This window comes from Mus musculus, chromosome 10 (genome assembly GCF_000001635.26).
Source record: "Mus musculus strain C57BL/6J chromosome 10, GRCm38.p6 C57BL/6J".
NCBI classification, from domain to species: Eukaryota; Metazoa; Chordata; class Mammalia; order Rodentia; family Muridae; genus Mus; species Mus musculus.
This window is the reverse complement of record NC_000076.6, coordinates 86,829,550-86,856,806: the sequence shown is the minus strand read 5'-3', so window position 1 is coordinate 86,856,806 and position 27,257 is coordinate 86,829,550. Positions and strand designations below refer to the sequence as shown.

The window sequence follows — 27,257 nt, the reverse complement described above, 5'->3', positions numbered from 1 at the left end:
CACTGTAAGAGTCTGATGGGTGGCCCCAGACAGTGGCACATGAAACCCTCCACCCTTTCTCTTGCAGTCGTGGATTTCTGCAAACAGAACAATGGGGGCTGTGCGAAGGTCGCCAAGTGCTCCCAGAAGGGCACACAAGTCTCCTGCAGCTGCCAGAAGGGCTACAAGGGGGATGGCCACAGCTGCACAGAGATAGACCCCTGTGCAAACGGTGTCAATGGTGGATGTCATGAGCATGCTACCTGCAGGATGACGGGCCCAGTGAGTGCCACTTCCCTGGGGACATTTAGTATAGCAGCCCTTTGCACCATGTTAGGCCTAGTGTCCTCAGCTACCTGGCCTCTGCTTCCCCTCTGGCCTCTGCTGCATCATCTTTCCCACCTCAGTGTTTTTCTAGTGAAAGTCAGTGTATTCTCAGCAGAAAAGGATATCACGTCAGATTTAGTGAAATTCACGTAAGGGCTATTGTTTAGTTCATAGGACTATACCAACATCACTTCTTAGCTTCCACTACAGCTAGACGAGACCCTCATGTTAAGGGAAGGCAATAGGCCATAGAGCAGTGGTCCTCAACCTTCTTAACACTGCAACTATTTGATAATTAATCATGTTGTGGTGACCCCTAACCACAATGCTATTTTTATTGCTACTTTATAACTGCAGTTTCACTGCTGTTATGAACCATAATATAAATATCTGTGTTTTCTCTTGGTCTTAGGTGACCCCTGTGAAAGGATTGTTTGACGCCCCCCCAGGGGTCATGACCCACAGGTTGAGAGCCACTGCTAAAAAGGGTTCTCTCTCTCTCTTTCCTTTCCTTTCCTTTCCTTTCCTTTCCTTTCCTTTCCTTTCCTTTCCTTTCCTTTCCTTTCCTTCCCTTCCCTTCCCTTCCCTTCCCTTCCCTTCCCTTCCCTTCCCTTCCCTTCCCTTCCCTTTCCTTTCCTACTTCCCTATAAGTCTGACTCCAGATATAAAGTTTATTAAGACAAAAGAACTTGGAAATAAACAGCATAAACAGTCTTCAGGAATTGAGTCAGTGCCCCCATTTCTTTGTTGGGAAGAGAGCTGAGGACACAGTGCCCCATACCAGTTACGAACAGATTTACAGCGAGGCAGCCTTTGAGACTTGCTCTGAACATATACAGTATGTAGCTGGAGCTCCCCTGCTTGGAGTCTCTGAGCCTCAGTTTCCCCACATGAAGCAAGCCTAACAACAGAGACATCATGGCATTTGTAACATTAAGTGTGGACACTCTCTAATTGAACCAGTGGTCCCAAAGCAACAACGGAGGACTGTAGCGGGTGACAGAGACAGAGTCCTGTGTGGGAAAGGTGGGCAAGAGGTGCTTCCTGTAGGTCACTTTGCGGGAGGGCTTCTCTGAGAAAGCAACCCTTATACTAATGGCAGCCTATCACCACAAGACTGCACAAGCCCAAGACAACCTTTATCCCGCTTGCATCACCTGGGCATAGTGCCTTTCTGAGTTGTTCCTGTGCCTGATGCGTGTCCTCTGGTGCTTGGGATCATGGGGGGCTTTTCACGGTTTCCTGCCCTCTTCCCACAGGGCAAGCAGAAGTGTGAATGTAAAAGTCACTATGTCGGGGATGGACGGGACTGTGAGCCCGAACAGCTGCCCCTTGACCGCTGCTTACAGGACAACGGACAATGCCACCCAGATGCCAACTGTGTGGACCTTCATTTCCAGGGTCAGTGCGGCTGAGACCTTGGCCCAAAGCACCTGTCTCTTCAGGCTTGTGTGCAGGAGAGAAAAGAAAGATGAAACAAAAACTAAAGAACCCACACATTATCCAGGCTCAGTGAGGCAGGAGAATCACCTCACAAAGGACCTTGAAGGCTAGAACTAGCGGGCCCAAAGGACTTTCTCAGGGTTTCCCTTTCCCATGTTGCTAACAACCTCACAACCATGGACTGGAATTGAGTCTGGAAAGTGCAGGTTAGTGTGGTTGATAACAAAGAGGCTGTCACTCGCGGCAGCAGTTTCTTACCAGCTCTTTGCTCCTCACACAGTGCCTGGCATATACCACAGGCCCTTCTGAGGATGATTTGAATGGCATATAATAAATTCACAGGCCTATACAACTCACAAGAAATTAAAAGCCACAATACGGAGGGCAGGGGGGACGTGCAGGTACAACATGTTGAAACTCCATAGAGAGAAATCACAGAGCCCATGGAGTTCAGAGCCAGAGTGGAGAGGGCCTTCAGTGGTCTCATCTCATATATAAGGGATATATATATATATATATATATATATATATATATATATATATATATATATATATATATAATAGAGAGAGAGAGATCTCACAATGAATCTTCCTTTAAAAACAGAGGAGGTGGGCATGATACTAATCTGCTGATACTGATGCCTTTAATCACAACACTCAGGAGGCAGAGGTAGTTAGATTTCTGTGAGTTTGAGTCAGTCTGGTCTATATAAAAAATTCCAGGCCAGACAGGACTACATAATGAGACCCTGTCTCAAAAATAAATAAATAAATAAATAAAATTAAAAAACAAAAACATATATATATATATATAAAAGCTACCCTTTTTTTCAGATAGGGAAGGAAAATCTATCTAGATGAGACTTTTCCAGAGATATGCAGTAGAGGCCTGAGACTCCAGCAGAAACCCAACAAATGCCTGGATTGAGTCAAACCAGAGAACATGGGGGAGACATTTGTACCTGAAGAAAGAATAGACAGCAGGAAGATTGTAGCTGGTTAGGGGAGATGGCTGCATAGTCACCACGGCTCCACATGTGCCCAGGGCTTACAGAGGCCAGAAGAGGGTGTTGGGTCCCCTGGAACAGTTGTACGCTGCTGTCTGGCACTGCTCTAAAAGAGTAGCCAGTGCTCTTAACTCCTAAGCCATCTCTCCAGCCCTGTTTCTATAATTAATAGAAATAAATACTTCAAGTGATGAGCTACAACTTGAAGGGCAAGTGGTTTCTTTCCCAGGGTACTCTGGGCTACAGTTGGGAAAAGTGGCTTCCCAGGATACCCTGGGCTACAGTTGGCCTGTACCTTAGAAGCCCTTCTATGTCTTGCTTCAATCCCTGGCAGTCAAGCCAGCTGACTTCATAATCTCTCTCCTCTTCTAGACACTACTGTTGGCGTATTCCACCTACGCTCCCCACTGGGCCAGTACAAACTGACATTTGACAAAGCCAAAGAGGCCTGTGCCAAGGAAGCTGCATCCATAGCCACCTACAACCAGCTCTCCTATGCCCAGAAGGTAAGTTCCCAATTAAGTGGAAGCCTCAGGCAGAGCAGACAGAGAGGCTGTGCAGGCTAAAAGCTGGAGAAAATTCCCGTGACTGGCTTCTTAGAACCAAGCATAAGAAACTCCTGAAGCAAAGCAAAGAGTTCATCATATCCTAAGTTAGGCAGCTGCCGTGTGCCCGGCACTGTGTAGGGGGTCATGTTGTCATCCCTATCACATCCCTGGAGATAGATGTCACTCCTTGTGTTTTACTCATAGGGAAACTGGGGCTCAGAAAGGTTGAATGAAATATCCACCCTCACCCAGAGGTGGCACATCCCGGAGGCAGAGTGAAGTGCAGATATCACAGGGAAGGCCAGTAAGGCAAGAACCACAGCCCGGGCAGGGCCTCTCTGAAGTCACAAAACAGTCAATGCTCTAGGGCGTTGGTAAAACGAAGTCCTGGGGTCAGCAGGCTTCCAGCCCAGCATAGAGGAATGGCTCTCAAAGCCTCTGGAACCAGATGCCACTTGGAAAAGGCAGCACTGAGAAGCTACATGCTGGTCCTTCCAAAGGAACAAAGCTTCCATTGCAGGGATCTGGCTTCTAAGGGCGGCTGAATCTCGATCAAGTGATTGAAGCCACTGAAACCTGTGTATGTCCTGGTGTGTGTGCAGGGCTAATGGTAGGGTGGCGTGCTGAAGGCACTTCACATTCTATTGCTTTCGATATACTCGGTGTGTCTGGATCTCCTGGGTGTTTGCTCGATGACTTTGTGCAATTTACTTTGTCTTGCCTCAGTCATCTTTTATTAAAATAACTTTTTGAGAATTTCAGATATAGGTACCATATTTACATCATTTCTGCCCTTCTTCCCTGCCACCAACTCTTCCAATGTCCCCAAAACTCCGTTTCAAATTTATGACTTCTTCAGTTATTTATTTGCACACACACACACACATACACACACACACACACACACACACACACACACACACACGTGTGCATGCACACATGTGCATACACACACACCCTGCTGAGTCCATTTAATGTTGCTCACATGAGTATTATATGAGCTGACCACATGGGTTTTGGAAACTGATCAGGGAGCTCTTAATTAGAGAAAAATAATTCTCCCTCTCTCCACAGCCATTAACTGCCTGTGGCTCTTCATCTAGCGATGGGGCCTTGTGAGATGTCCCTCATTCACGTTGTCATGACAACCGGTGTGATCATGCAGGTCTTGTTCAGGCAACCATATTGTTGTGAAGTCATGGATGCAGGTTCCCTAGCGTATACAGAGACACTTTTCTCTCTGAACTTAGAGTCTTTCTGTCCCTCTTCCACTAAGCCTTAGGTATATGAGCTGGGTTGTAGATGTATCAACGGATGCTGGGCACCTCACAGTCACGTGTTTTGCAGTTTTTGATCAGTTATTGATCTCTGTAATAGTCTCCATCTGCTGTAAAGTGAAGTGTCTTAATGAGGTGTGAGAGCTATGCTTACCAATATGTATAATGATAAGTATTTAGACTACAGTTAGAAATTATACTAGTGTAAGACAGTGACCATAGTGCGTTCTCCTCAGGTGTCCATGGCCTCAGCAGCCACAAGTTGGCTAGGTTTGCAGCACCAGTCAGTGAATTTCCTACTGAGCAGGCCCTAAGTCCAATTAGACAGCTCCTGGTTACACGTACCAGCCTCGCACCTTTGGGAATAGCTTGCCATGCTAATTGTGGTGGCTTACAAGCTTTTTATCTGGGTAGGACCACTGATTGCTTTCCCCCCTTGGCAGCTTGCACAGCTCCTTCCGATGCTATAAGAGCTGGTTCTCGGGCTGGAGAGATGGCTTAGCGGTTAAGAGCACGGACTGCTCCTCCAGAGGTCCTGAGTTCAATTTCCAGCAACCATATGGTGGCTCACATGGGGTCTGGTGCTCTCTTCTGGTGTGTGTGAAGAGAGCAATGGTAGTGCACTCATATGTATAAAACAAATAAATAAATCATAAAAAAAGAGCTGGTTCTCAGGAAGGAGGTCTCCAAGTCAGTTCTAGTTTGATTCTTCCAAGTCTTATGTCCAAATAAGTGTCTTCAACAAGGGGCTTTTACCCCCAGGTTCTGGGAAACAAGCAAAAGCAATCACAAAAGCCTATCTTGTTTGGGGGTCTTCTGGACCTCACTGATCAACAGTGGGATCCCATGCCTGGCACTGGGAGTTTTGTAGTTGATTATAGTTCCTGGGGCAAACATTATCACCCTGTACTTCAATCATCTTTATTATCTGATAGGGATTTTAAAATTACAGCCACACAGGGGTGAAGGTGATGGTGATGATGAATTAGAATTCTGTCATCTATCAGAGTTTTGCTTTATTCATAAGCATTTGCCCTGGGGTAAATGGCTGGAAGTAAATCCCTTCTCAAAATAGAAGCATGAAAGTCCTGGGCACAAAGAGCAAGAGAGTACCGTGGTCATTCATCCAACAGCTTGATGGACAGAAATTTAGTGAGCTGCTATGTTCCAGGTTCTAGTGTAGAACCCATAGAGTGCACAGTCTGTGTAGGGATCAGAACTAACCAAATGACTCCACAGCAAACAAGATGTTACACATAATCCAGCCAATTCCCTGTCTCTGCAGGCCAAGTATCACCTCTGCTCAGCTGGCTGGCTGGAGAGTGGGCGGGTTGCCTACCCCACGATCTACGCCTCTAAGAAATGTGCAAACATTGTGGGGATTGTAGACTACGGAACCAGGACCAACAAGAGTGAAATGTGGGACGTCTTCTGTTACAGAATGAAAGGTCATTGCCCGTCCACTGCAGGCTCTCTGCCTGGACAGCCGATCCCCAAGAGTGAGTGAGCAGAGTGGCCCAAGCCTCACCTTACTGGGCGTGGCCCTGTGCCTTTCCTTCCAGATGTTAACTGCACCTGCAAGGCAGGCTACGTGGGCGATGGCTTCTCCTGCAATGGGAACCTGCTGCAAGTCCTCATGTCCTTCCCCTCACTCACGAACTTCCTGACAGTATGTACCCTGTCTGCCTCTGTCCTCACCTATAGGACGGAGGTTCTGACGACGGCAGCCTCCTGGGACGGTTGTGGTCTTTAAACATGTTGGTATTTTGACAGTGTAAGCATGTGGATTGGTAAAGATCTTTTCCCAATCTGTGGGTTGCCTTTTGGTCTTATTGACAGTATCCTTTGCCTTACAGAAGTTTTGCAATTTTATGAGGTCCCATTTGTCGATTCTTGATCTTACAGCACAAGCCATTAGTGTTCTGTTCAGGAATCTTTCCCCTGTGCCCATATCTTCGAGGCTCTTCCCTACTTTTTCCTCTATAAGTTCCAGTGTCTCTGGTTTTATGTGGAGTTCTTTGATCCACTTAGACTTGAGCTTTGTACAAGGAGATAAGAATGGATCAATTCATCAATGCAATGCAGGTATGCCTGTGTTTGCATCTAAAATGGTTTAAGAAACTGACCAAACCAAAGTAAATAGCATGGCTATTTCTTATATCAATAGCACATCATATCAGAAGCAAATGGACACATTTTTGTCCGTCCACAGAATCAGAATTTATTAACGGTAAATTCACAAGCTGTGTCCATTTTATTGGCTGTAATTTACCATGTAGTCAGTTATAGTCTTGATAATATGACCACTGTCAACCACAGGTTCTTTTATTCTACCATCAATACTAACTCTTGGGCCATCTATTATACTTCACACACTAATACACACACATGCACATGACAGATTGGCTACAAAAGAGGCCACAAAGCTCAAAGAGGCCTTATGGAAGGCAGAGGTCTGACTCAGTGCCCAGGCACCTCAAGTGGTTAGATATTAAAAGAACCCGATGACAGAGCCTGGAAGGCAGCCTGGAGGCTCAAGGCAGGTGAGGCTCGGGGTTGGGCAACTCCGGCTGAATGGGCCTCAGTAAGCAAGAGGGACTACCCTGAGCTGAAGACCTGAAACAGTCTGGCATTCTCTGCCCATCAATCATGAGATGCATGCACTGTGCTAGATGGCTGGACGACAGATCAGTGAGGACCAGTGCTAGATGTCTCTTCCTTTATGGGTGAGGAGGTTGTGTCTACATAAAGAGGATGTATCATAAGTACACAGGCGGTTCCTTTTCACACGTATGAATGAGTTGTTTATCAGCCTGTGCATCATGATGTTGGTGTCTTTGTGCATCCGTGAGACACAGAACCACCCTGCCAATGGGTTTACACTCAGCATGGAGCCAGCTGCTGCTCTGTAAGACAGAGCAGTCACCCATGGCAGGACACAAGCACTGTCTCAGACAATGTGCAGTGGAGCAGTACCCAGAGCATCTTAGGACATTAGGACTCATTAGGATGTTAGCCATCCCGATACTCTGCCAAGGCCAGTGATAGGAAGTACAAAGGAAGTCAGACTTTAGCCTAGCAAAAGGGTATTCTCAGAGGCTTCTCCAGCTTCTCCAGCCACCCCAGCTCCCACACCATGGTAGCCCATCTGACACTTTCTTCTGTTCCCCAGGAGGTGCTGGTTTTTTCCAGGAGCTCAGCCCAAGGCCGGGCGTTTTTGAAACACCTGACTGACCTGTCCATCAGTGGCACCCTGTTTGTGCCACAGAACAGTGGGCTACCGAAAAATAAGGTGAGTGGAATTCCTGGTGCCTACACTTTAGCCAGGAGTGTTATCTGTCACTACCATAACAGGGTACAAATCACTCCACCAGGCCTAACGGTGCAGGCCTGTCATCCCAGCACTTAGGAAGGAAAAGATACAGAAAAACAACAGTCCCTGCCCCAGTGCAGTGGTTGACAGTTATCCAGCACACATCTGCTGAGCAGCCACTGCTTCTGGTCTCCGCACCGCACTATCAGCGGTCCCGGCTGGCCTGTTGATGGCTCTGTCCTACAGGGTTCTCACAACCAGGCAGCCTAACCCGGTCACGGCAAGGAGCAGGAGTGCGGAGTGCTGCTTGGTCCTCTGTTCACATTTGCCAAGGAGTCACCAACCAACAGCTCACAAGGCTGGGCCCAAAGTCAGGGAAAGAGATAAGGGGCCAGAGGCAAGGATCCAGGGAGGAGAGAAGTGTTGAGGCCCCTGGTGAAGTGAGTCTGACACGCCAACCTTCCGCATGATGTGGTTCAAAGAGGACTTGTCCAACTCAGCCCTGGAGGCTGACCAGCAGGCTGTGAGCTCCAGGTACTACCCAATCACAGGGCTGGAGAGAGATGCCTCTGCCTGCCTGGAATGCACAATAGACAACTCCAGAAAACTCGCTTTAGAGAATGAAAATGGCTTCCCTTGTGCTAATTCTCTATGAGCCTTGGGAACGACCCCAAACACCCAAGAAGACCTCACTATGTCCAGCTGTTGCCCAGACCTATGACTGTTCGTGTGCTTTGTTTCTCTTAGAGCCTGTCTGGGCGGGACATTGAGCACCACCTCACTAATGTCAACGTCTCCTTTTACGATGACCTTGTCAATGGTACCGTCCTGAAGACTAGGCTGGGAAGCCAACTGCTCATCACCTCCAGCCAGGACCAGCTCCACCAAGTATGAAAAGTCCTCTGGGTTTATTGAGAGACCTAGAAAAAAATACCTGCAAAGCTCCAGGCATGAGTAGACACGTGTCTGATACCAACTATTATAATGTGAACCCCAGCTTTAAATCCACAGGCCAGGGTGGTATTAATGCAAACTGTGGCTGTGACATCATATCCTCCCAGGTCACCCCAGAGCCTTGGGAATAGGCTGGTCTCGAGATCTGAGTAATGAGTCTTGGTATGAAACCCCATCACCCAGCCAGAGAAAAGAAACTATTTTGAAGATGCTTTGTTCTCTACCTTTGTTTCAGTCAGTTTGTTATTCTATCTCAAGCATTAACACTTGAGCTTCCAAGTCAGATGAGCCAGGAATGAACCTCTGCCTCTCGTTAGCTGTAAGGACTTAGCCTACCCAGCTTTTCTGAGCTCAGTTTCTTCATCTGATAAGTAGGGACAAGGGTGGAAAAATGTTAATGATGACGGTGGAGGTAGTGATGGTGGCAGTTTTGAGGACCACAGTGACTGTGAACTCTAATCCATAGGCTGTCAGGGGTCCAGTCATTCAGAGTTTGTAATGTGGAAACACTGGGCCTGACAGGATGAGTCCTAAGCTGCAGTGCTTTAGACCAGCCCCCTTCAACCTCTGTGCACATCCAAGCCACCCGCAGTCTGTTAGAATATGACTGTCACTCCACAGGCTGGACGTGGCCTCAGTGACACCTACACCACAAGCTAGCGCTTACACATTGTTTAACACCTCTCACCTAGAGGTGTAGTGTGACCCCGAGCCTCCGGGTTTACCACTTACTGCTCAGGCACTCTTGGGCAGGCCAGTTTCCTTCTGGTAGCTCATCTGTCACATATGGGTTGGAGCAATAAGCCCAAAGGTCTCTCTGCAGCCCTCGGGTCAGCTTGTTTGATGGCACAAAGCCAGTGGGTATTTGACAGTACACAGGAGAGGTTAGGCTCTCAGATCTGAGAAGCCAAGTGGAAAACCTGCCTGTGTGGGGCAAGGGGAAAGCGGCTGTGGATCTCATGCACTCTCTTCCGGTTCCCCAGGAGGCCAGGTTCGTGGATGGAAGAGCCATTCTGCAGTGGGACATCATTGCCTCTAACGGGGTTCTCCATATCATTTCTGAACCTTTGAAAGCTCCTCCCACGGCCGCAGTGAGTGCTCAGGCTCCTGACAAGGAGCCAAAAACCCCCAAGTCCAACATGCACTCCCCGGAAGTCCACGAGCCGGAAAACCCCCAAGTCCAACATGCATCCCCAGAACCCAGAAGCCCACCAGCTAGTTTGCTGATCCAAAGGGAAAGATGAGTCAGGAGACCCAGAGGGAGGGAAGTGAGAAGGGCTAAACTTTTCTCTGAGTGTCTCTGAAGCCCAGTTTTCTCAGCTACAGTGTGAGCTGAGGGGTTGGTTCACAGCACTTCCCCATCCTGGGGAGACTGCATGGAGAAACGCTGAGCCCTTAAAGCAGTTGCTGGCACAGCCTGCATGCTCCTGAAAGGCTAGCTATGGTTATCCTTAGTATCCTAACACTCTACCAGGAGCACATAGAAAGTTCCATAGCTTGTTGGTTGTGCAAATAAGCTCCAAACAAGACTGGCTTTAAAGCCTATTCTATTCCTAGAAAGCTACAGTTTGGACAAGTATTTATCCTCTCTGCCTCAGTTTCCCCATATAAAAAATGGGGGAAATGGTATCCGTATCTCTTCAGGTTGTTATACTAGGCCCCAGCAGTGATATGGCCTAGAACTGTGCGCATTTCACATTGTTTTTTGAGTCACTCCAAGGTGCCTGGGCAAGCGAGGGTACACTCAGACATCCTCTCTGGGGAAGTTTAAGAACTGAGCCCTTTCCTGTCTCTGTACAGACGGCTGCCCACTCTGGCCTAGGAACAGGCATATTCTGCGCTGTCGTCCTGGTTACTGGTGCGATTGCTCTGGCTGCCTACTCCTACTTCCGGCTAAACCAGAGAACAACTGGCTTCCGGCGTTTTGAGGTAAGGGGTGGGGGGAAATGGGAAGGGGATGGTGGGACTGCCTTTTGTTTGTTTCTATGCATGTAAAGGTAGTACATGCCTGTGACCCCAGTGCTCTGCAGGCTGATGTGGCAGGATCAGGGTGTGTGTGTGTGTGTGTGTGTGTGTGTGTGTGTGTGTGTGTATACACACATATACATGCATACATACATACATACATACATACATACATACACACATACATACCTGAGGTTGTCCTCTGGCATCCATATGCATGTACACACATTGGCACAACACCAAATGTCCAAGACTGAGTTATTTACAAAGAGCCTGGGTTTATTGACTTGTGGCTCTGAGTTATTTACAAAGAGCCTGGGTTTATTGACTTGTGGCTCTGAGTTATTTACAAAGAGCCTGGGTTTATTGACTTGTGGCTCTGAGTTATTTACAAAGAGCCTGGGTTTATTGACTTGTGGCTCTGAGTTATTTACAAAGAGCCTGGGTTTATTGACTTGTGGCTCTGAGTTATTTACAAAGAGCCTGGGTTTATTGACTTGTGGCTCTGAGTTATTTACAAAGAGCCTGGGTTTATTGACTTGTGGCTCTGAGTTATTTACAAAGAGCCTGGGTTTATTGACTTGTGGCTCTGGAGACTGGGACGCCCAAGACCAGGGCCTGGGATGACTTGGCTTCCGACAAGGGTCTCGTGCTAACTCAGCTCACAGCAGAAAGCTAAAATGTTAACTAGAGAAGTGCAGAAGCAGCAAGGCCAGGGACAGACTCACTCGTTACCAAGCCAGCAGCTGTGACACCTGGAAAAGAGTGTTGCAGTACACGAAAGGCAGCCCCTCAGCCCTTACAGGCTGCGCCTCCCACAGTCAGTCCACACAGCGGGTTCTGGAGGAACACACACCAGGTACACCCCGACAGCCAGCTCCAGGAGCTAGGCTAGCTCAAAGATGTCCTTCCCCCCAGAGCTGGTGTTTGGTTATAGCAATGAGAATAACCACCCCACCCATGCTCCTGCCTCCTGGGGGGAGTCCCTAGATAGGTGCCCAACTTAGTGGGCACAGGAGTTGAGACTGGCCCTGAGAGTTGGGGATCAGAGTCAAACACCCGCAGAGCCTCATTCTCAAGCCAGCAAATCTCATTTCATTCTCTGTGTAGAGTTGAGTCTGACTCACATCATCAGTAAGCTTTGGAGCTGACCATGGGGTGGCCCATGTGTCAGTCACTTTTCTGGTACCATGGTAACATAATACCATAATGAAGCTAAGTGGAAGAAAAGTTAGCTCGTGGTTCTAACTCATGATCACTTGGTGACATGGTCACTTGGTAACTTGGCCTTTGGATCTGTGGCAAGGCATATTGTAGCAGGAACACATAGCCGAGTACTTCATGGTGGCTAGAGAGTAAAGAGAAAGGAAGAAGATGAGGCCAGGGTTCCCAAGTCCCCTTCATGGGCACACCCCTCAGATACCAAACTTTGTCCCACTAGGCCCCACCTCCTAAAGGTCCCACAGACTCTCAAGAATGCTAGGGTGGGGTCCAGACTTTAACCCAGAGCCTTTGCAAGACACATCTCCAGACGTGCAGCAGCTGAGCATCCTTCCTTGTGGACTCTACTCTTCACTGGTCTCCTTTCCACTCTCAGAGGATGCTGTGCAGCGCCCTCAGGCAGCAGCCCATGCCTTCCAGAAGATAGCTTGCCTGTTTATAAGCTCAGAGGCAACTGTCCAAAATATCTATTACTATAACCAAAACACTACAACTAGATCACATACAGCCTAGAGGTCTGTTCAGCTCACAGATCTGAAAGCTGGATGATCTGAAACCATGTGGCCACCCCTGGTAAGGGCTCTCTTGCTACAGGGGAAACTGTCCAAATTCCCCACACAATGCAGAGAATGAACTAGGGTGACAGGGCCAAGTCCTGGCTCAGAGTCACAATCCCACTGGCTCACACTTCACCCACTGTGCACTTTGACCTCAACCAAAGGTCCTGCAGATAGCACAGCACAACCAAGTTTCTGCCCACCTAAATAGATCAAAAGGGGACTAGATTTCAAGGCATGCATGGGTGAGAACATTCAAAGCATTATGTTTGAATATGGAAAACAAGTATGCATATCAGAGATAACCTTTCCAAGTTCAGGAATGACCACACAACTCCAGGGTAACAAGAGGCTCAACAATGCTTACGGTAAGAGAATTGGCAGCATAGGCCATGGGAACATTTCTGGGCTGTAGAGATGTCCTATGGGCCAGATTGGGAGACACACCTGGTCAGATATGTAAGCTGTCCCGTGGGCCCAGTGCCTTCTCTCACAAGTCAGTCATCTCAACAGTGTTGCTGAGAAGGCTCCTGAGAAGAATGGCTCAGGGATGGGGACAGTCCTGCCTCTCAACCCTTGTCATTCTCTTTCTGAACAGTCAGAAGATGACATTGATGCCTTGGCCTTTGGCAAGCAGCAGCCTGAGAGTATCACAAACCCTTTGTATGAGACCTCAACGCCGGCAGCCCCCGAGCCCTCCTGTGACCCCTTCACCGTGAGTTTGCACTTCACTCTAGGCCAGGGTTCATCTGGGGTACAGAATGCCACCTTCTGGCAGAGATCAGTGGAGCTACCCCGTGGGAAGAGCACCTTTCTAGAATGTCTGACAGCAAGCCAAGAAGCCACTTTCCTGATCAGAATCCCCATCTTTTCGGGGAGATGGCAGAAGCCCCAAACCAGAGGCTGCCTTGCCTCTACCATATGGGGGGTGGGGAGGGGTGCTACTCACAGAAGTAAGCCTGCAGAAAGTTGTTCCCTTAGCTATGCCCTCATCAACTCTGCCCGGGCAGAGCCACTTCTTGCTTGGGCAGTTGTCTTTGCTTGAGATCTTTAACAGGTGATGCTCGGATCTAGTCTTCCAAAGAGCCATTCATGTATTAAGTTGATGAGGCTTCAGGTTGGGAGCACCCTGACTTTAACCCGACGTAACCCTATGAAGGGCACCCCATTCACATTGAATGGGAAAGGTCATCTTTATAAGTTCTGGACTGACAAGCTAGGGAAAGGCATTTTCCCCTTACATAACCACGAAGAACCTTAACAACCAGTGTACTGGCTGTCCTTGTCTGACTAGCACACCACCCAGGTTGGCTGTTTTCTTTCAGCCGAGGCAACGTTGTAGTCTTGGCTTAGATGGACTAACAGCCCTTCTGGAGCAGTAACCAAAGCCAGATGGCTGCTGTCAGTGTGGTGTTTAGAACACATATTTCTCCTACAAATGATAGTATAGTTGTTTTTAAAATATGACTCTGAAAATCCCATTAAATATAGTATTTATTTACTAATCGAGACAAGGTCCTGCTCTGTAGCCTTGACGGGCCTGGAACTTACTATATAGAGCAGGTTTTCCAGAACTCAGAGACTCACCTTCTCTCAAGTGCTGGGATAAGTGGTGTGTGTCACCATAGCTGGCTGTGTAGTTCAATTTTTACAGGTTGTCACTAAAACACTACAAAGCTTTCTTACAAAACACTTTAAGACGCTTTACTGCAATAGCTGCAAACCCCGAGTCCACACCCTGTGGGGATTCGTATGTGTGGTAGCCAACAGAATTACCTTCACAGAAGGTTGAAAAATAAACACATCACGGCTTAACCTCCTTACCTCCCCATATTTTGCCTTAAGGGCACCTTCAGCTTTAAGCATGACAGAGTCACCCAAAGCAAAGGGACAGCATTTCTAGAGGCAGGATTCAGTTCAACTCAGTCAGAACCAGTGGCCCAAAGGCTCAAGTTCCAGGACTCCTGAGCCCAGGACACCAACAGGCTACACTCTCTGCCTTTTATACCTGCCCATCTCCGTACATCCCAAACAGAAACCTCTGCTAACCAATGCTGCTTGTCAACGCTAATGGCAGCACTCTGGCAGGGAGTAGGGTGTCCTGAGTTCAGCATCTCAAAGGCTTGCAGTCATCATGCTTCAGTATCTTCAGTATGAAGGAGTGTCTATAACTCTATTAATCACCAGTGGCTAAGTGTTAAATGGCCAACCCTCACACCTTCCTTGGGACCTAAGTATTCCTATAGTACTGATAGAGACAGGGAAGCAATATTGAGAAGCACACAGGCAACTTCAAGCAGCAAAACTTCAAGCATATATGGGCCCAGCATAAGCAGCCCTAGCCAGCACCTAACCCACCCCCACCGCCAGCTCTCACGTGAGGCAGCAGTATGAGGGAAGGCTCCAGTGACCACACATGCTTTAGGCCCACCCACCCCCTGTCTGAAGCAGCACCATGAGCAAAGGTTCAGTGAGGCCCCAGAGCAGAGCAGTGTTCTCCCTGGAGGGATGCAGGAGAGGCATCCTAACCCTAGCACCACTGCCTTCTTTCTTCCAGGACTCTGGAGAACGGGAGCTGGAGAACAGTGACCCTCTTGGGGCACTGAGGTCCTGATGTGAGAAGCCAGCCAACAGCCACAGCCACGTGAGCCCTGAGCCATCACGGTTACACGGTGACTCCCCTGCTCCAGCTGTCACTTGGATCATTTGTTTTAAAGTATGATAACTCAGAAGCCATACCTCACCCCTCTGGTTAGTCTGGGGTTGTCGTCATGGGTAAGGGGACATGTTTCCAGGACACCAGTATACCTCTGCCTCCTCTGGGCCTTCACTGTGGCTCTCTGCACCTTCCAGATGGTGCTTGGCCTGTTCTGCCCTATCTGTGGGTAGCTGTGACCCTGTGGTATCTCCTATTAACTGTAAGCACCAAAGGCAAGGCTTCATCCCATATGTTCTGTATTCCAGTACCCAGAAGTACCTGCCACACGGGTGCGCTCAATAAATGTGAGAACAGAAAAAGTCACTGTGTACCTAGAAGGTGTCAAACTATGAAAGCAAAATACGACGGGCAGTGGTGGCACACCCCTTTAATCCCAGCACTTGGGGCAGAAGCAGGCAGATTTCTGAGTTCAAGGCCAGTCTGGTCTACTGAGTTTGTTCCAGGACAGCCAGGAATACACAGAGAAACTCTGTCTCAAAAAAACAAAACAAAACAAAACAAAACAAAAACCCAAATTAAAAAAAATAAAAATAAAAATAAAAAAAAGAAGAAAGCAAAATATACTTAATATACAAGGCTAATTAGAGCCCTTCCAATTAGCCAACATTCATCCTAGCAGTTACTTGATTTTGCTTCCCTGCATTTACTTTACACAAATGAGACTCCACACCCACTAGAGCGCTGGTCAAATGGTCCATCAGAAGACAAGCTTTGCTGGGGTGTGGGGAGCCAGGACTCTCGGGCCTTACTGTGGAAAATGTCTAGTGGAGGTACTGTGGGAAAGCCTCAGCCCCTCAGACAGTCCAGTGGATTGCCACAGAACCCAGGACTGTCTCTCATTGGTGCATACCCAAGAAGACTGAACACCTGTAGGCTTACATGTACTCATGGTGACATTGTTCATAACAGTCAAAAGGCAGAACACCAATGTCCATCATCTGGCATGAAGGAGCTGTGGTGTATCCATGCAACACACCCCTGAAAGATGCTGTGTTGCTATGTGACTGAGCTGTAGTGTATCCATGCAACACACCTCTGAAAGATGCAGTGTTGCTATGTGACTGAGCTGTGGTGTATCCATGCAACACACCCCTGAAAGATGCTGTGTTGCTATGTGACTGAGCTGTGGTGTATCCATGCAACACACCTCTGAAAGATGCAGTGTTGCTATGTGACTGAGCTGTGGTGTATCCATGCAACACACCCCTGAAAGATGCTGTGTTGCTATGTGACTGAGCTGTGGTATATCCATGCAACACACCCCTGAAAGATGCAGTGTTGCTATGTGACTGAGCTGTAGTGTATCCATGCAACACACCTCTGAAAGATGCAGTGTTGCTATGTGACTGAGCTGTGGTGTATCCATGCAACACACCCCTGAAAGATGCTGTGTTGCTATGTGACTGAGCTGTAGTGTATCCATGCAACACACCTCTGAAAGATGCTGTGTTGCTATGTGACTGAGCTGTGGTGTATCCATGCAACACACCCCTGAAAGATGCTGTGTTGCTATGTGCAACAGTGTACCCTGTACCATTAGAAAATGAAGTGTTATCTGGCCATACCATGCTGCTCTTCCCTCACCCCCTCTACTTCCTTCCCTGTCCTTCCTGCATAGCCCAGGCTAGCCTTAAAGTCTAGATTCCCCTGTTTGAGCCCCAGCATGCTGGGATCATGTGTTTCAGCTGCCATGCCCAGGCTTACCAAGATAGATAGATAGATAGATACCCAGGCTTACCAAGATAGATAGATAGATAGATAGATAGATAGATAGATAGATAGATAGATAGATAGATAGATAGATAAAATAAATTTTAAAATCTTGAGATTAGAGAATTGGGAAGGGAATAAAGAGGCTTTAAAACCACCAGTCCAGTGACTTTTGCAGATAAGCAGCAGAGATCCAGAGAGACCGAGCAGCCTCGGTGGCAGGACTTGCTAGGACTGGGACAGAACTGAGTGTTGTCTCCCCCAAGCCCAGGGCCTGCAAACTGGCATCTGTGTATTTGGGATAAAGATTTCAACAACATACCGTCAACTTCTGGTCCTTCCTCGCTATGGACACTTGGCTCACAACTCAGCAAGCTTCAGCAGCCACCTCTGTAACACCCACGCACCCTCCAAACCAACCAACCTACTGGCTCATTCTCCAGTTATCAGAGGGCACAGTGTCAGCAGGATGGAGTCGCTATGGGGTAGGCACAGGGTGAAAGCCCAGGTTGAACAGACCTCAGACTTCCCCCCCTTTTGCCTGTACACCCCAAATCTATTCATCCCATCCCATTAAAGATTTGCCGAGTCAAGTCTATCTAAAGTTCTGGGAGCCATAAAATGTCTTGTAAGCTCTCTCTCTCAGCCCCAGGATACCAAGGCTGAAGCTACCACAGTTCACTAGAGAGGGACATCACACCACGAAGGAACAGTGGCACATCTCCAGGAACTCCATCCCCCAAACAACAAATGTAGGACAGACTAGCTAGAGGCTCTGTGGCATCCATCATCCCAACACAAATAGAAGTGAGCACACTGGGAACACGACACTCACAGGAGACATGAATGAGGGTCTGTTCAGCACAGCAAGGGCACGGTGGCGTGCCCACAGATGCCAAGTCTATACACACACGCTTAAAATATATTAAGGTAAGGCCTTCAATATTTATAAACTCATCCAAGCCCAGTAGCAAATTTTCTGAATATTCCTCAATTCTGTATTTCCTCAGTATGTCCCACAAGACAGTGTACCCCACCCCAACTCCCCCAACATCACCACACACTGTGTATGCCTGCCAGCCACCACCTGCCCAAGGAAAGCTCACACAGTTTCTATTTATAACTTAATCCTAAAGCCCAGAAACCATCTACATTTCACCCTTTCTCAATCCCCTTCTGTGGGTCCACTCACTTCCTTCTTTGGAGGAGCTGGGAATTGAACTCAGGGCCTCAAAGCATGCTGGGTAAGCACTCTACCACTAAGCTGTGCTCCCAACCCTAGGATTTTTTTTTTTAACCTTTGATTTATTTTCATAGAAATGGTCTCACATCTGGGGGGAAAACCATGTTTTGCAACTGGCTTAAATACCCATAAACCGATAGGTCTAACACACATACCAGGAGATACAACTCAAGCTTTTATTTGGCTTTAAGTTCATTATCACAACATAGACAATCAACACGTAGAATAAATAGCAAATTCACATTCCGAATAAATAGTAAACCTACTTTGTATTTATTGTGCCTGATACCACACAGGCACAGTCATCCCACGACACGAAACAGTGAGGAAATGGGCCTACATTGGAGCTCTAGCCTGTGCTAACAGGAGAATACAGGGGCACTTTTGGAGGAGCAGACTGGAGACAAAAGTGTCATGCAGGAAGGCCTTCTGAGGGACACTGCTGGGATGGACACCTGGGAGGGGAAGACCAGTTGTTGCAGGGCAAGCACAGGAAGGTCTTAGGAGCCCCAAAGGGAGCTCTGGAGCTGTCCCCAAAGTAGTGTTGGAGAGACCAGGCTCTCGACCCTTCACAGGGAACAGTCATGGAATATACACCCCCAGGAAAGGCATGTGATCTGGGGCAAGGCAGAGAAACCCATCAGCCGGCCACACTCCAGCCCCTGGGATGAGCCGGCCTTCAGTCCTGGGTCCAGCAGAGTAACGAAAAGGGGCAACAACTCGTAGCTTAAATCCACACAGTGAAGCAATCTCAGCTTAGCGCTGGCCGTGCAGAAACAGATACACATGGTAGACAGGGCAGCTAAGGGGACACAGCACGCTGGCTTAGACCTCACACTAACTATCCAAACTGGAAGGCTGCTCCACTGGCTCTAAGCAGAGAATCTTGCCATCCCAGCCTGAGGCAGCAAGCCACACCCTGTGCTGATGAATCAAATCCCAATGGAACAGTGTGTCTATTCCTACAGAAGCGGCAACCAGAATGGCCTGCAAAGCTGAAAATGGTTCCCTTATTAGAAAAGGGCCCCCTCCTCTTCCTTCCCTTTGCTTAACCAATCCGTGGTCTAAAATGTTAGCTGAACTCAAGAACCTAGCTCACAAATATTAAGGCCAAAACCACAAATAAATAAATAACAAGGAAATAAAGGAGAGAGAAAAAAATCCACCCAATGAAAGGAAATCATGCCAGGCCGGGTGGTATGCTCCTCTTATCCCAACACACTGTGGGGGCAGAGGCAAGCAGATCTCTATAAGTTTGAGGCCAACCCACTCAACATAGTAACTTCTAGACCAGCCAGAGCTACACACTGAGACCCTGTCCCAAACTAACAAACAAAAGAAGGTCCTCAGGAGGGAAAGAATGGATCGGCTCCCTAAGCAGCTGAAGAAAACCACCAAGGAGCTCTGCAGCTGGCCAAATGTAGTCTCTTGAGCATTTTAGTCAAGAGCCCCCAAGTAGGGTTTTGGCAGCAAGTGAGCATTTGGATAAAGTGGAACTGTAGTGTTTAGCACTTGCCGAAGGGAGGGGAAAGCCATTTAGTTCACCCAAAGCTAAATTAGGTAGATGGCACGAGAGCTTTTCACTTCTCCCTCATTGCAATAAATGAGAGGGCTGATGTGTTCAAAGCAACCTATAATTTAGTCTGGGATCTGACCAAATCAGCAGCAGGTGTACTAATGGTGAAGTGGGGAGCACGACAGAGACAGACATGGGTAGACAGCCAAAGGAGGAGAGGAGAGGAAGGGAGGGGGAAGGAGGAGAGAAACAGGGAGGAGGAGAGAAGGGGAGGAATGGACAGGGGAGGGGGAAGGAAGAGGGGAGGGGAGGGGAGGGGAGGGTGTGCTATCTTAGGAGGAAAATCAAGAGCTTTAAATACTCAGAACCTGAGATATTTTTAAAGCCAGCTCTCCCCTGAAAAACCAACTGAGAAACCCCAAGCAGTGCAAACTACTCCAGTGGCCCCTGATGGCACCATGACCTTGCTGGACATCAGACTGGCAGAGATTGCCCTTAGACTGAATTGTTGTTCACATGATTCTAAGAAAATCAGTCTAAGCAATGTCAAAAAAACAAAACCCTACAAATTAAAGATATTAAAAATAATTTTACTGTTCGGTTTACAGTTTGATTTTTTTTTTCCGAGACAGGGTTTCTCTGTATAGCTCTGGCTATCCTGGAACTCACTTTGTAGACCAGGCTGGCCTTGAACTCAGAAATCCGCCTGCCTCTGCCTCCCGAGTGCTGGGATTAAAGGCGTGCGCCACCACACCCGGCCTACAATTTGATTTTTTTAAAGGTGAAAAAAAGACCCACCTCCCCTTGTACTGCCCTCAACGTGTACAAAAATACTCTAGAAATACTCTAGAATACTCTAGAAAGAAGAAAATACCACAGCGCAGCAGGTCAGACCCCAGCCAAGAGTCCCAGGGACAAGCTAAAACTTGTCCTGGCTACACTAGATGAGGACAGTAACAGGGAAAACGCCCCATTCTTCCTGCAGGGATGCCGTGCCAGCCATGCAGCCAGATCACAGTTTGCATGTCTGGTGCGACAGCCTCGCTGATCCCAGTACTGCCACGCTTGGAGACCTCGGGACTGTGATCCTCCAGACAGGAATAGGCTGTAAGATTCACTTCTCAAACCCAGGAGATGTCTTCCTCCCCCAAGGCTCAGGTCGCCTACTGTAGGCATAAGAAAACATCGCTACCTCAATCTTGAGTAAATAAACCCTCGAAACTGTCCACACCAGAAGAGTAGACAATTCGACCAAAGATTCCTCCTACAAGCACAAGTTAGGGCTTAGGGCATCCGGGCAGCATGCATCCTTTTAGGACCCTGACACTGAGCAGCTGCCAAAACCCCCGATGGCTAACACTGGGGAACGGGAACACAGGAACAGAAAAATGCCCATCTCATTCTAAAAAGGAGCAGAATACTGAACCCCCGTGTTTAGAACACAAGAAGGGGGAAGGGAGACTGAAGGGTCACCTTGACAACAATGTTAAACACTACCAACATCAAAGATCCCATGCTAACACACAGCATTACAGTGAATGCTGCACAGCTCCGTTAGCTTCTGCACATTGCCAGGCAGTCAGCAACCGGCCAAGGGAGCAGCCCTCAACAGCTGGTTAAGATCTACTCATTGCGGGTTAAGATGCCAGAGCGCAAGCGCTCGCCACAAGTCTCCGTCATGGTCCTGCCTTTCTTTACACTTCTGCATGCATGCACACACACACAGTTGCAGGAGGCTGAGGCCGGAGGATTGAGTCCAAGGCCAGCCCAGGCTCCAAAGCAAGACCCTACCTGGGGGGACTCGGGGGGGGGGGGGGGGAGCAGAAGCAGCAGCAGCAGCGCCACAAGAGCACAAAATGAGTCAGGCCAGGTGACAAGGCTAATCTGGCCACGAGCACTTTCGTGGCATTTGCAATGAACGTGGCGTCTGCAACGAAAACGCCATTAAACAGAACTGTTGATAACAGAGCAGCCAGTCCTGTGGTGCCTAAGCAGCAAAAGTGTTCAAAGCTACTACAATCAGATGTAATCAAGGATTCATCCCTCCAGAGGGGGAAGGACAGAAGCAATTTCCCCAGCTTGGCTCTCAGCATGAAATGTGGCATTCCCACAGCGAGCTGTCTGTGCTGGATGTCTAACACACAGGCTAGCCCTGGCCACAGGCTGAGTCTTTCTTGTCTTCTATAATGTCCAAAACACTGGCTGAAAGGCAATTTTAGTGCGAGTGGCTGTCTTCTCCCACTTTTCCTAGGGAGGAGGGAGCCCACCCATCACCCCTTTGGGGCAGACAAAGCCACTGTGACAAATGCTTCCTGTTTTCCCTCAACAAAGTCATTCCAGGAGGCTGTGAATTTTATGGGAAAATGTCCTTGAAAGCCTAGGACCAGGAGATGGGGGAACTGGCCACAGGTAGGGCTGCTCCCTCAGGAACCTGCTTCCTGGTGTGCTGCAGATCACCACGCCCTTGCGGTCCCCAGTGCTGCTTGTAAACAACCAAGAAATGTCTCACAGAATCAAGAAGTGTCCACTCTCCACCTACGGAACACAGGCAGCCATCAAGAGGTCTCACTTGTCAGAAGCCATCAAGAGGTCTCACTCATCAAGAGGCCCACGTTGCTGGTTCCACTATAAGCAAGGTCTCATCAGGGTTTCAACACTGTTGTGTGGAGAAGGGCCGGGAGGCCCCAGGCGGCCAGCTCCTGCCTCAACCTGGACAGGACAGTATTCATAGTAAGATAGAAAAAATACAAAAGGCGCATCTGACTCTGGGAAGCAACTCTGAGGCTGCCTGACCCTCTGTGAGGCCACGAATGCTTCTGGCTTTTGCCTCAGGCAAACACAGGACTACTTGGCCTGAGCCTCCTGCAGCAAAGGGGCTTTGAAGGCAGACGGGCTGTCCGACCATGCAGGGAGCTCATGTTGCAGAGGAGTCCTCCTGGGGTAGAATGTGTGGTGGACGTCGTAGTTCAGAAGGCAGCTCAGAGACGCCATGTAGATGTCAGCGAACCTCGACAGCCGCCTCAGGAAGTAGGTTGGATTCTGGTCTGTTCGGAACAAGCTCCCAAACTGGGCGTTGAAGAAACTTTTGGTCATTTCTCTGAAATATCATGAAGGAAAAAGAAAGCACAGAGAGAAGTTTTTAAAGGTTTTGTTTTTTTGTTTTTGTTTTTGTTTTTTGAAAGAAAAAACAAAACTTGAGTAAAAATATCTTTAAAACAAAACCGACTGGAAAGAAAAAGCAGCCAACTAGCCACGGGCAGACCTAATACCAGTCAGGAAAAACCTGTAAGTCAGGTATGGGGCCCACACACCCCTGAGGTCAAATCAGGCAGCCAGCCTGGGCTACAGAGATATGAGGCCCATGCCTGTAACCTTAACACCAGAGGGCTGAGGTTAGACGATTAGGAAGCTAGCCTGGGCTAAGCAATGAGACCCTGTCTTACAAAACAAATAAACAAACCACAAAACACCATCTGTCCAGCCAGCTCTCAAAATAGCCTGTTTTACATCCCTGGCTCTGTATCAGTTAAGATGCTACTTCAAGGTTGCACCATGAATTACGCGCATCAGAGTGGGCAGAGCTGCTTCAGAGCTACTGAGACAAAGAGTTCTCCATGGTGCCAAGAACTAAGCAAGGCACAGAAATAAAATGCTGTAAAGCATTCTCTCCTGGAGGAATTACAATTATTGTGTTGATCTCCACCTCCAAGGACAGACCTTCAAATGCTTCGCACGCCCCCTCCTAGCCTAGCCTGCAGCATCTTCAGTCAGTCAGTCACCAAAGCCACGGTGTTTCCCCTCTTCAGTTAAACCTCTGTGCATTCCTATCAACATCCTCCACACAGCCTACTCCAGCAAAATGGATTAATACCATTTAAACGGTGTTAGATTCCTTACTAACATGGGAAACGCTTAACTTGTTGCACACGGTGCATAAAAGTCACATACTAATAGCAGTTGTCTGTTGTCACTGACGACTAATACGATCACAGCTGTTAAAACCCCAGCTAGGTCGCTGCAGGTAAACAACATAAATGGTATTTAAATGTTCACTGCAACACCTCTTTAAGACGTTGAAACGAAAGCTTACAGGGGCTGGATAGGTGGTTCTGTGGTTAAGAACACTTTTTGTTCTTCCAGAGGGCCTGGGTGTGATTACAAGTGCCACATGGCAGTCCACAACTGTCTATTACTCCAGTTCCAAGGGATCTGATGTCCTCTTACAGTGGACCCAGGTTCAACTCCCAGCACCCATGTGGCAGCTCACAACTGTCCATAATACCCAGGGGGCCTGATGTCTTCTTCTGACCCCCATGGCCATAAGGCAAGCACGAGATTCAGACTTGCACATATGCACATAAGCAAAGCACTCCTACTCATTAAAAAAAAGATGTGGCGATGTTAGAGACATGAAGCCAATAGGAAATCTCTGTCAGGTGAAGCTTCCTCAATGAGCATGTTAGGTCCCTAGAAGTGAGTGACCCATTCACTGCAGACAGAGCCCAGGCCTTCAGAGACAGCGGCCCTGAAGTCAAACCACACCACCCCCTTTCCCACTCTCCTCCACTCCACATTTTTACAGCAAAACAAATCAGTTCAGAAGAAGCCTGGGCTGCCCAACGGTCTGAGGAAGAGACTCGACCCAGGCTCGGCCCCGCAGAACCCCTCAACATCCCTTGTCAACTCTGGCTGCCGTCATTCAGGGACCCGAACCCCAGAAACAACCAGTTTCTAAATCTCAGGCTATGCCAGGGCGGGAGCAACCACATTCGGTTCACAGACAGTGTGAGTATCCATCACAGGAAGGCTCCCTGTGGGCAACTGTCTCCCTAAGGACACACTGATGACAATTCTGACAAGCCAAAGGCTTTCTTCACCAAGAAAAGCTGGGGGCACATTCCTGAAACAGCAGGGAGCATAACTAGACTGCAGGAGCCCTGAGGATCCCTGTGTGTTCAGAGACAGCCTCCAGCACTGTCCCAACAGCCAGCTACCATTGGGCTGCTAGTCAGGCCGGAGGAAAAACACCAAAAAGCCACCTCTTAAAAGGCTTTCAATGGCAAAGGCAGAGGACAGATGGAGATCGCAGCTGGCTTTGAAGAAACACCACACATCACCATCAGCAGAGAACTGATCCTGGATACTGGGAAGTCACGGTCACACTCTGGAGCTAAAATAGGATGCTTCCTGAAGTCTCCTCGGATGCACAGCACACACCAAGGGCCGGATGGGTATCGGCAGGTGATAAATAGGACAGGCTCACCTCATCTCCTTCCTCTCCTTTTTCCACTCCTGTAAAACCAGCTGTGACTCGGCGTCTCTGTGGACCTGCAGGGACATAAGCCAACAGTTTCCAGGGCTCTGCTTTCAAACACACTCGTTAGCAGTAAGAGTTATTTAATGGGAAACTTTTCATGAAGGAATCCTTCCTCCTCCTTAAGTCTAACAGTTGGGCACTTGTGTGAAGTACCCACTTTCCCCAGTGAAAGCCTGGCTTGTTGACACACAGAGAAGATCCAGCTGTCCAGTACTGGAAACCTAAGGCGTGGGCTGCTCTTATGTCAGCCTGACACACAAACTAAAGTCATCTGAAAAGAGGGAACCTTGACTGAGAAAATGCATAAGATCCAGCTCTAAGGCATTTTCTTAATTAGTGATGGATGGGGGAGGGCCCAGGTCATGGTGGGTGGAGCCATCCCTGGGCTGGTGGTCCTGGGTTCTATAATAAAGCAGGCTGAGTAAGCCATGAGGAGCAAGTCAGGAAGCAGCTCCCCTCCGTGGCCTCTGCATCAGCTCCTGCCTCCAGGTTCCTGCTCTGCTTGAGTTCCTGTCCTGATTTCTTTGGGTAATGAACAGCGACTTGGATGCACAAGCCAAATAAACCCTCCCCTCAACTTGTTTTTTGGTCATGGTGTTTTGTTGAAGAAATAGAAACCCTAACAAGACAGCCAGCATAGGGCTGGAGTGAGGGTGCAGCAGACAGAGGCACCTGCCACCAAGGCTGTTGATCTGAGCTCTTCCCTGTTGAAAGAAAAAAACCACCTCCCGCAAGATATCCTCTGACCTCACACAAATGAGGAGGTGTGCGAACACTATCGTGCACATACACCACTCTAAGACAAGTGTAGCTTAATCAAGAAAAATAGAAAATTATGAAGACATGAAACTTATTAAATGTTATATATAAACACATTACATACACATATGAAATGTGATGTGCCCATTACATCTATTTTTTATTGGCTGTTTTCTTTATTTACATTTCAAATGTTATCCCCTTCCCCAGTCGCCCCCCCAGCCCCTATCCCATCCCCCCTGCTTCAATGAGGGTGTTCCCCCACCCACTTACCTACTCCCACCTCCCTGCCCTCGAATTACTCTACACTGGGGCATCAAGCCTTCACAGGACCAAGTGCCTCTTCTCCCATTGATGCCCGACAAGGCCATCCTCTGCTACATATGCAGCTGGAGCTATGGGCCCTCCCATGTGTACACTTTGGTCAGTGGTTTAGTCCCTGGGAGCTCTGTGGGGGTCTGGTTGGTTGATAGTGTTGTTCTTTCTAAATATACATTTCATGATACCTACTGCCTCTCCTCCCTGAATAAGATTGCAATGGTTGAGAAATGGGCAAGAAGGGGGTGGTGGGCGTGGTGGGCGTGGCAGTACACCCACAGATTCTAGCTAAGCCCATGACAGCTGGAAATGAGCACTGAATGAGCATGTTTTAAACTAATTCGAGACAGGAGAGGAACAGTCTTAGTTTCTATATCCCTTAATGTTACTTTAGCTTCAATGGAAGGGAAATATGACTTTCTGAGGAGTCAAAATGTAAGCAGATGGAAAAAAATTTGATGGACAGGACCCTACAAGCCATTATGTGGCACACAAACAACCAGAGTCAGGGACTTACAACTGCAGGGGACACATGGTGCTGCCTCAATTCACCACCTTAGGCAATCTTAGGACTCAAGAGGACAAGACTATACAACAGACCACGTGCTTCCCATCTGACAGTCAAAGATCTGCTGCCCAGCTCAATAGTCAGCCAGACAAAACCTGTCGCGGCTGAGCCCAAGACTTGGATTTCTTGCCTGGTATCTGTCACCACCCAGGACGTAGCTGACACTGACAATATCCTATCTGTGCTCTACTGCAGCACCAGGGCCCTGAGCTTGCACCACTGTGAGCTCTGAGAGGGGTTCTGTAGACATGTTTTTAGTTAGGGTTCACATTTATTTTATACGTGCATGGGTGTTTTGCCTGCAGTATGTCTGTGCCTATCACATGCATGTAGTGCCTATGGTGACCAGAAGAGGGCATCAGATACCCAGGGACTATAATTACAGATGTCATGTGGGTGCTAGGAATTAACCTGAGACCTCTGCAAGAACAGCCAGTGCTCTTAACTCCTGAACCATCTCTACAGCCCTGGTGTCCACATTTTACATTAACAAATTACCCACCACAGACTCTAGAG

The 27,257-nt window shown here is 48.3% G+C and overlaps 2 protein-coding genes across 8 annotated transcripts in view; one reads left to right on the top strand and one right to left on the bottom strand.

Annotated features, from left to right (window-relative positions):
- Stab2 (stabilin 2) overlaps positions 1-15,613 on the top strand; it is a 166,845-nt gene extending 151,232 nt beyond the window's left edge. For 3 of the 6 annotated variants that reach the window (XR_003948628.1, XM_030244958.1, XM_030244959.1), the window contains 11 exons: positions 68-261; positions 1,566-1,707; positions 3,129-3,262; positions 5,867-6,029; positions 6,144-6,250; positions 7,754-7,873; positions 8,642-8,782; positions 9,832-9,939; positions 10,649-10,777; positions 13,190-13,306; positions 15,149-15,613. Coding sequence is in view for 3 of the 6 variants with exons in the window: in XM_030244958.1 (XP_030100818.1) it covers positions 68-261; positions 1,566-1,707; positions 3,129-3,262; positions 5,867-6,029; positions 6,144-6,250; positions 7,754-7,873; positions 8,642-8,782; positions 9,832-9,939; positions 10,649-10,777; positions 13,190-13,306; positions 15,149-15,205 (1,412 nt within the window). In the remaining 3 variants the exon portion in view is untranslated. Of the gene's footprint in view, positions 1-67; positions 262-1,565; positions 1,708-3,128; positions 3,263-5,866; positions 6,081-6,143; positions 6,251-7,753; positions 7,874-8,641; positions 8,783-9,831; positions 9,940-10,648; positions 10,778-13,189; positions 13,307-15,148 lie in introns of those variants that run through there. The other 3 variants (NM_138673.3, XR_003948624.1, XR_003948626.1) reach the window with 3 other exon arrangements.
- A 2,804-nt stretch (positions 15,614-18,417) lies between these two features.
- Nt5dc3 (5'-nucleotidase domain containing 3) overlaps positions 18,418-27,257 on the bottom strand; it is a 59,398-nt gene continuing 50,558 nt past the window's right edge. For both annotated transcript variants that reach the window (XR_003948574.1, NM_175331.3), the window contains exons 13-14: positions 25,043-25,107; positions 18,418-22,876 (exon numbers count right to left, since the gene is read on the bottom strand). Coding sequence is in view for 1 of the 2 variants with exons in the window: in NM_175331.3 (NP_780540.2) it covers positions 22,624-22,876; positions 25,043-25,107 (318 nt within the window). In the remaining variant the exon portion in view is untranslated. The remainder of the gene's footprint in view (positions 22,877-25,042; positions 25,108-27,257) is intronic.